Below are 9349 nucleotides of genomic sequence, written 5' to 3' on the forward strand. Positions count from 1 at the left end.
ATGTAAACAAATGACAGCCTGAGTTGAAAGATATGCAATTACTGTATACGGATTCCATATATCATGTGACATCTTCATAAATGTCACCTCCACTCTAGTCTGCATTCCCTCATGTTTACCTCAAACAAATAATTATTATCCTTCACATTATATTAACATAACTTCAATGTATTCAACCCACCAGTATTGTTAGAAAATACCATTTTACCTCTGTGTCAACCTTTGCCTCCAGCCGTAATGTAACCAGTCATTTAGCAAATTACTTTATGAGCTGTTGAATGTCAGGATAAAGTATCACATTGTTTTTCAAGATGAATAATGTATATCTATGCTAAGTGTTATGTGAAAACCTATGGTTAAACATCCACAGATGTAAACCATAAGAGTAATCTAGTTCAGCTACATTAAAATCCAGGACATGTTTACGTCACCTTTCAAATTCCTCTTGCTCACTGACCATCATATTCCTGTTTCATTCACTGAAATCGGCACTGGCCGAACTCTTGCTGGGCTCAAAGTTTGCAAAGTGACTGAAGTACACAATTTAAGCATGGCTTACATGGTTTACTTGTTGGTTTGAAGAAACCTGCTGTACTGGAACAGAATTCACCAACAATGCGATCAGCTATTCAGCACTGTTCTCCATTCTTACTCCCTTATTCCTCAGGATGCGCTTTTACTATGTTCATCAGTAAGTACTGAATAACTGTATGACTCCACTTCTTAATGCACTGCTTGAGACCTTTCCCCCTTCCCCCTACTGATTTGGACATGTAACAAAGCTGCCTGGTTGCTATTCCCCCGCTGCCTCCAGGTCCAAGGGCAAAGAAAGTGCCAGCTTGACAGTTGTCTTTTAAGTACTGAAAGATGTGTCGCCCGTTTCTTGGCAGTGCTCAGGCAAATGTAGAAAACGTAGCAAAAATGTTCCCAGAAGATCCATTGTTGCCTCATAGCACGCACCACCAGCAATGACAGTAAAACTATCCATTTGCCAGAACTGGGAGGCACATATTCCTTTGGAGCTTCCAGAGAAATTCACGGATAGCACAGAAAATTCTAAATACACAAATGCGATTAGTACTTTGGCACAGTTAGTACAGGAAGAAGATGCATTCAACCAAACACTGTACTTGGGTGTTTCTTTTAACTTTAAGATCACTAGGTACCCACGGCCACATCCCCGTTCATGGGAACCCAGCAAGTGTTATACTGGATCAGTCTTCTGCCATATCCTGCCTCTGACAATAGGCAACAGCTTATGCACTGCAAAAGTCACAATGCCAAAACTAAGGGCTTCTTTCATGGAGCACAAATGTATTAGTTTGATATCCCTTTGACTGCAGTGGCTGTATTCAATGAATCCTGAGATGTGTAGTTTAGTGAGGCACTAGAGCTCTCAGGCAGAAAATTCAGAATACCTCACAAAACCATAAAATGCAAGGATTCCTTAAAATAGAATAGATAGTCTAATGGCATCAAAGTGTTGTAATTGTGTAGAGAGAAAAGAAATGACTCCAAATTTACTTTTGGAAACTTTTTCTAAATCTGGAGCTAGGTTCAGGTACATTTTTGTTCTTTTCTTCATTGTGCCCTGAAACTCCTCAAAATGAGTACTCCTCATTTTAGTGGGACTTCAGCATGGCTAACCTGACCTAAGTACATTTTTAAATGACTCAAGCAACATACAGGCATTTTTCAAGTCATCTCCATCTAAATCTACATCATTTCATCAAGGTTGTTATCTTACATGTATTTTTGAAGATACTTAAAGAGATATGGATCTGATCAGTGACAGCATAACACCTGAGAATGTTAATAATACAAAGTTGTAATAAATTTTAGTGAATTATATATTAAGTTATAATAAACAAGAAGTTATATATTAGTTACGCTTTACATCATCAGTGTACTATATTAGCATTCCATAATATATTGAGAATATACTACACTATTAATACACTAATTGTTCTGCAGAGCCAGTGTGGTGATCTGATTGTTGGAATATGGACCTCATCACATTGATGAGGTCCAGCATTTGGATTTTCCAGCCTCCATGGTAAATGCGGGGGGGGGGGGGGCAGCGGGCCAATGCCGGTGCTCCGCTCTCCTCCTTGAAGGGAAATGCAAACACCATCTGGACCAATTTTGCCAAGAAAACCCTTTGATATGAAGTCACACAATCATTACAATTGCTCTTTACATCAGGCACTAATACTCACTTCTCCTTATGGCAGGTCTTTTTATCATTTATTATTTCTTCAATGTCTCTCCTGCAGGTGTTTAAAAATGGTAATGGGCAAAATTGGTACCCACAATAGCAAAATGGAGTGGACTGTGTAAAGTCCATTGATGACATTCATCTGCTGTTTTTATAACCCTTATTGGGAGATGGGTGACAAAAGCTAAAAAAACCTTCCATACAATGTATTATTAAGTAGTCTCAAAATTCCTTCCAAGTAACTCTAAATTACTGATAGTGTAAAACTGATCTACAGAAAAAGAGTAACTTTCCTGTCCCTTTAAGTTTAAAGTTGTGAGAACTCTCCTGTTAGACCAGATGTGAGCAAAGTATGGTCCCCCAGATGTCTTCAGACTATAACTCCCAAGTACTTCTCATTATGGGCTATGTTAGCTAGGGCTTGCAGCAATATCTCAAGGGCCACTTTTGCAAAATCCTATGATACACCAAAGATTAATCTCATGAATATTTAAAGGTCCATTTAAATGTCACTAGAATAAAACTGATTTTTTTTCTGGGCTCCATCATTTATTAAATATATTTCACTACAACTAGTCCAATGGAGTGCTATAAAAACAAACTGTTATTAATATGTGTATATATTAAACCAAATTTCTTATATACAATGTTATTTACCTTTACTGTATCCAGAGGATGTCCCACAATTACAGCTGCAGCTCCTGAAGATTAAAATAAATTCACTGCATAAAAGCAAACAATTCCAAAATAAAATATTTTGCTCCTAACTTCATGGAAAATCTGCCATCTCAGCTAACTACATCTTTGGCAAAAAGGAGGAAATAGTGTGACTCAAAAGTTCACTGCTAGAGCACACAGTGGGAATTGCATGTCAACACAAAACAATTGTTTCTGTAGACTGTCTCATGAAGATGAAGGATGGAGAAGATGGTATTCCCTAGGAAGCTTCAGATATTGTTGGACCCCAATTACATCGGCCCATCTGGCATTAGGAGCAACGTAGAGCTTCATTTCAGCAGTAGGTTCCACACACTGATACAGACAAAGGATTCAGAATGAAGCTTGGAACTGTTTTTCAATATGGGACCTCACATTGGTAATTTTGCCTACATTTAAGTCCTTGCAGCAGGAGGCATCATCATTGAAGAATCCAAAGTCTTTTGGAAGGACAATATGTATGTGTTCAGTATAGCTTACTCCCAAGTAAATGTGGACTTAATAGATTAAAGTCTGTCTTTATTATTCCTTGGAGGGCTGAACAACCATAGTTATCTTAATATTTATTCATGTTTCTGATTGATCATTCCTGAGGAAAGCAAGGGTCTCAGTGGTCCAATTTTGCCAGATCAGCCCCAGGCCAGTCTCAGGATGGGATGCAGAATCGAGCCACTCTGGCGTCCAGGGATTTAAGAAAGAATTTTCAATCAACCTGTACTGAGCTCTTAAGAACATTCCTAGATTGATTTTATTAAAATAACATATAATGTTAGCTAAGTGGTTACAGAAGCCTATGTATCTGACATCTATGCTGTTTAGAAATATGTACACATACAGTAGGTTCCCCATATTCATGGAACAGAACCCATAGTTTAAGTTATGCAAGTCTGAAAAAAAATGTAATCTCTAGGCATTTGCTGGGTCCTCCAGCACAATTCTACCTGAAGCTGACCATACAGTTGTGCTGGAGAAACTAGAAACACTAGAGAGGTATTCTCTCTAGGCATTTTTGTGGTCCTCCAGTGCAATTCTATGGTATGCTTCTACCAGGAGTAGTTAGGAGTAGGAGCCCCCGGTGGAGTAGTGGGTTAAAGCCTTGTGACTTGAAGGTTGGGTTGCTGACCTGAAGGCTGCCAGGTTCGAATCCCACCCAGGGAGAGCATGGATGAGCTCCCTCTATCAGCTCCAGCTCCATGCGGGGACATGAGAAAAGCCTCCCACAAAAAGCCTCTGTGTTGTAGAAATACATTGTCTTAGCTTTTCTTTCTTCCAGAAGAATAAATAAAAACTTAGATCCTGCATGAGCTTTATCTCTGGTTTCCTGCCAAATACTATATCGTAGTGTTAAAATAACTATAACCTCTAAGATGGAGAAAAGCAGCTCACAGGTAGTGACAAGTAAAGTCCACTCATACACACTGATGTCCACTTAATGTCACTTTTGCAATTACTGCAAAAATCATAGGAGATTTGGCGTAGAGATAATTAGAAGGTGAAGTCAGTTGGTTCTTTGTAGTCAGTCCTTACTAGCAATAAGTTAAAGCAGCCATTCTCAAAGTGTGCTCCACGGAACCCTTGGAGCACTCCGCTTTCCTCCTCCTCCTCCCCTCCAAGGTTTCCCTCCTCTTTCCTGCTCCTCTCCCAGTCTCTCCTGCCACCAAAAGCCTTTTTTCCTCATCTCCCTCACTGCCAAAAGCCTTTCCCCTGCCTCCCCTGTGGTCAAAAGCCTTTCCCTCGTCTCCCTCACTGCTAAAAGCCCTTTTTTTTGCTGCTCTTAACTGCCCAAATCCTTTCCTCCTCGCCTTGCTTGCTTCCAAAACCCTGTTTCCCTCCAACTGCTCATGAAGTGCTTTAATTGTGCTTGTCCTGCATGATAGAACTGAATGGCCCCTGGGGTTTCTATTATTATTATTAGTAGTAGTAGTAGTAGTAGTATTAGTATTGCAAAGGCTTGGGTGGCCACCTGTTTGCTTTGATTGTGCTTTTACTGAATGACAGATGGGGGTTGGACTGGATTACCCCTGGGGTTGCTCTTATTCCTGTTGTTGTTGTTGTTGTTAATAATAATAATAATAATAATACAAAAGCTGGATGGCCATCTGTTGTGGTGCTTTGATTGTGCCTTTCCTGCATGGCAGGAAGGGTTTTTTTCAGTTAGTTCACACACATTTTGTTGTTGTTGTTGTTGTTGTTGTTGTTGTTGTTGTTGTTGTTGTTATTTTCTTTATTTATACCCCGCCTTTCTCCCCATGGGAACTCAAAGCGGCTAACGCTCCACATTAGACAAGTTTGAAAGATGCAGTACAAAAGTTTAAAAGCAATTAAATAGTAAAAGTGCGGTAAAACAAAATTAAAATACAGTAAATACACTAAAATGGCTTTTAAAACTCACAGCACCCCCTGAATTACCCCTTGAGATCAAGAGAAGGGCCTCTCCCGAAGGTCTCATGGCCTGGGAAGGTTCATACAAGCAAATGCAGTCAGCCAAGGAACATTCTTCATTCATCTGCCATTGGCCCGCATCAAAATGTTTGCCCATGCCTGATATATATACATTATATATAATATATTATAATATATAAACATTTCTTGAGGCTCCATGAGCAACTTGCTTCAAAAAAGACTCTGGAGCTGAAAACATGTGAGAACCTCTGAGTTAAAGTGAAGGAAGCATTTGATTTTTGATATCCCCCCCCCCATACCTCATTTTTTCTAATCTGAAATTTCTCAATGATTATTTTTAAATTAAAAATGGCTTACTTTTCATATTTCTCTCTTTTCTGTATATGTTGGCAGAGAAGTAAACTGATTCAGTTAGCAACACTGAGGACAACCCATTGGGGGTATAGATGGATTAAATGGGTAAAGATGAACCAGTTAGCTGACAACTGCATATTCTTCAGACAAATCTTGCATCAAGGTCCTGCCCTGTGTTCTTAAAATTAAATCCTTAAACTGACTTGTTTACAAGAGTGAACTGGCATTCAAATTAAACCATGATTCAAGGTTTGCTCATCTTGGGAAAAGCAGAACATTTGGTCCACTCTAAGCTCTACTGATGGACAGGGAGGGGACTTGATAAATCTCAGATAAAAAATATAGAAACACAAGGAAAGAGTAGACATCACTCTTAATGGAAATATTCCATTAGAATTCATAATGAAATCTCATGGCTCATTTTAATTTATGTTTAATTATTCCCTTGAACTATTGGATGCCTACAAATGATTTGGCCTAAATATCTTATAAAGTTTTGTTTTTCTCATGTCAGGAGTGACTTCAGAATCTACAAGTTGATTCTGGTGTGAGAGAATTGGCCGTCTGCAAGGACGTTGCCCAAGGGATGCCCGGATGTTTTGATGTTTTTACCATCCTTGTGGGAGGCTTCTCTCATGTCCCCGCATGGAACTGGAGCTGACAGACGGGAGGTCATCTGCACTCTCCTCAGGTTGGATTCGAACCAGCAACCTTCAGGTCAGCAATCCAGCCTTTAAGTCAGCAGTCCTGCCAGCACAAGGGTTTAACCCACTGCCCACTGAGGGCTCCAAAACTTTTTATGTGATTTACAGTTTTAAACCAAAATAAGTATTATATTTATTATAATATTCATAATTTTATCTATTCTTTGGACAGTTATTGTAATAAACCTGAATTAGATCTGGGTCAAGAATATTTTTTCACCCCAAATATAGAAACAAAAATTAAGTATGAAATATGTGATTCCTGTGTAGTTGAAAGGCTTGTCTACACTGTAGAATTAGCTGCCATATGGAATCATGAGAGTTGCAGTTTGGTAAGGCACCAGGACTCTGTCAGCAAAGGCTAAAGATGACATAAAACTACAACTCTCATGGTTCTATAGCAGTGAGCCATGACAGTTAAAGTATCAAACTGCAACAATTCTATAATATAGATGCACCCTGAGTGTTTCATTAGAAATTCTCAGAAAACACATGAGAATTTCTGGAAAATGTGCTGAAAAGATTTGTGAAAATTGAGCTCAATCACTGTATAATGTTGTATAATTCCACCATAAGTCAGAAGGCCATTTGAAGACATACACATAGAGCAGCAGGTAGAAAAGAGGCAAATATTCCTCTTTCTGTTTGTGAGAAGGGAGAGCACCCTGCTCTGTGACTGAATCTGACAGGATGAACTGTCTGAAAATATGCAAGATGATAAAATCAATCAAGAGTGCTGGCAGTGACCCATAGTTCCTTATCAGGCTCTCGTTCATGAAGGGAGTGGCTGGATCGTGCATTTTGACTGGCCAGTGTAATGTTCCAGCTGTTTAAACATCTGTGTTTGTCTCCACAATCAAAGTATCTGGGGAGTTTTTTTAAAAAACTAAATCACAATACGGAGACATGGGAAATATTGTAGAATAATATGAGCAATCTTAGTTAATACATTTCCCTCCTTGAACCAATTGTTCCCTGGGATATAGTATTTTTGATATCCACAGGGCTGTATACCCATAGCAAGGAGATCTAATGTTATACAGTTGCAATTACGGCTTAATTTTGAAGAAACTGTTTCCACATTACACACATGATACACACACAGGGTGGAGAAATGCATAGGACGTCCTGTGTGCTGTCAGATAAGATCATAAAGCTTATTCAACTCTACATGTATCCACTTTATAAGTATTCCTCTGCTTTCCTTGCAACCTACCCAGCAAGGGTTACTTACCTCCTACCCATCCAGCTACAAAATCATCCAACTGAAGGCTGCCCATATTATTGTGATTGTGATTGTTATTTCAAGCAGTTCTTTATTCTTGGGCAGCTTGCAGATCACATTCAGCTCCTTCAGCACCAAGCAAAGCAACACAAGAGAATCTGAATATGTCTCTTTCACTCTGTTTTTTTCCACATCCCACAGTGTCCCAGAGTGACTGCAGAGTAGTAGTTTGCTTCTTTGACAACTATCAAAAACTTCAAAACTTTCAAGAGTTTCAAAACTGAGCCAGCTCTTGCATCTTCTCTCTCTCTCTCTCTCTCTTTCAAAAGTGCCTTCAAAACTCATAATGACATCATGCTCACAGAGCTTAAAGGAACAGTGCAACGAGAACCCAAGGGTGCTGGCATAGTCCTGGTATGTTACAAATTAATACAAATAGCTCTCTCTTTGTCTCTCTCTCTCCCTCTCTGCAAAAAGGGAGGTTGATAGGTGATCAAAGTGCAGTGTCTATGTGTGTTTGGTCGGCAACTAAAAAGTAAAAATGTATATATGGAAATAGATTTGACCAGACAAGAGTGCAAGCACCCTGTACAGTCATGCATATTTTGCGGGGGGGGGGGGGGGTGCTTAGGGGTGGGGGAAAAACTAGATTTGTAGAGCAATAGTCTCCGTTCTTCAGGAGGTTTATTCTTGGGATGAAGATTATTAAACTATGAGAAAATGTGAGAGACTTTAGTCTTAAAAGTGCTTGGCAGGTTGTCACTTTTCTGAAAATGATTGTCTGGATAGAGCTGACAAGAAGACATTTTGGGTTAAATAGCAACAAGGTGGATCCAAATTGCAGTCAATTGATTTCACCCTCAATGAAATCAATGTTATAGTCACAGCTAACTTTTCACATTTATTTTGTTGTTTTTGTTGAGTCTCCTGGTTGTTTTTGACTTGTGATGACTCTAAGGCAGCGCTATCACTTGGCAAGATTTCTTCAGAGCGGGTTTATTGCTGCCTTCATCTGAGGCTGAGAGAATGTCATTTGCCCAAGGTCAACCAGGAGATTTCCATTGCTGAGCAGGGATTTGAATCCTGGTCTCCCAGAATCCAAGTCCAGCACTCAAATCAGCACACCATGTTGGCTCTCCACACATAGATCTTAATAGAATTTAAGTTCAATTTGCCTTAGTCTGGATTTAATGCATTGCATCATTAAGATGTGTGTTTCCTCCTTAATGCTCAATTAAATAAAAGTCAGTTTATACAGATAAAAAATGATCATGCAAAACAATATTAAATTTTAGTTATAAAATGTATAATTATGTATACAACTACTTACATTGTCTTCTTATTCTATTACTACAGTGGAGAAAAGTAGAGGTGTTGTGTCATAATTACCCTTCACCCTGACACAGATCTTTTTCTTTTTGTTGCAACAACTTAATTCATGTATTTCCAGAAATACATGTTTTAAATCAGGGCAGACGACTGCATGAAGTATATGGGTCATTCTTTGCCCCCAAGATACCCCTGCTAAATGAACCGGTGCATCTTGAATGATATCATGTGACTTCTATTTTCATTTTTCAGCTCAAAACATTTTTTGACTTTGGGCTGGGGGCTTGCAGATTTGTTAGGGGAAAGAGCCCAAATGATCATTTTTCCTCAATGGATTTATAATGGTTTGAGACATTAGTTGATTTTTGTTTTCTACATGTAATTTTTAGGCTGAAAATG

General features: G+C 39.0%; 1 protein-coding gene across 3 annotated transcripts in view; it reads right to left on the minus strand.

Annotated features, from left to right (window-relative positions):
• Positions 1–8001, minus strand: part of slc25a48 (solute carrier family 25 member 48) — a 30087-nt gene extending 22086 nt beyond the window's left edge. Inside the window, exons 1-2 of one of the 3 annotated variants that reach the window (XM_003223950.4) lie at positions 7631–8001; positions 2876–2919 (exon numbers count right to left, since the gene is read on the minus strand). In XM_003223950.4, coding sequence (XP_003223998.1) covers positions 2876–2919; positions 7631–7676 — 90 coding nt within the window. In that variant the 5' untranslated portion in view covers positions 7677–8001. Of the gene's footprint in view, positions 1–559; positions 876–2875; positions 2920–7630 lie in introns of those variants that run through there. The other 2 variants (XM_008115521.3, XM_008115524.3) reach the window with 2 other exon arrangements.
• Between the last annotated feature and the right edge of the window lie 1348 nt (positions 8002–9349).

The sequence above is a fragment of the Anolis carolinensis genome, chromosome 2, assembly GCF_035594765.1.
Source record: "Anolis carolinensis isolate JA03-04 chromosome 2, rAnoCar3.1.pri, whole genome shotgun sequence".
Lineage (NCBI taxonomy): Eukaryota > Metazoa > Chordata > Lepidosauria > Squamata > Dactyloidae > Anolis > Anolis carolinensis.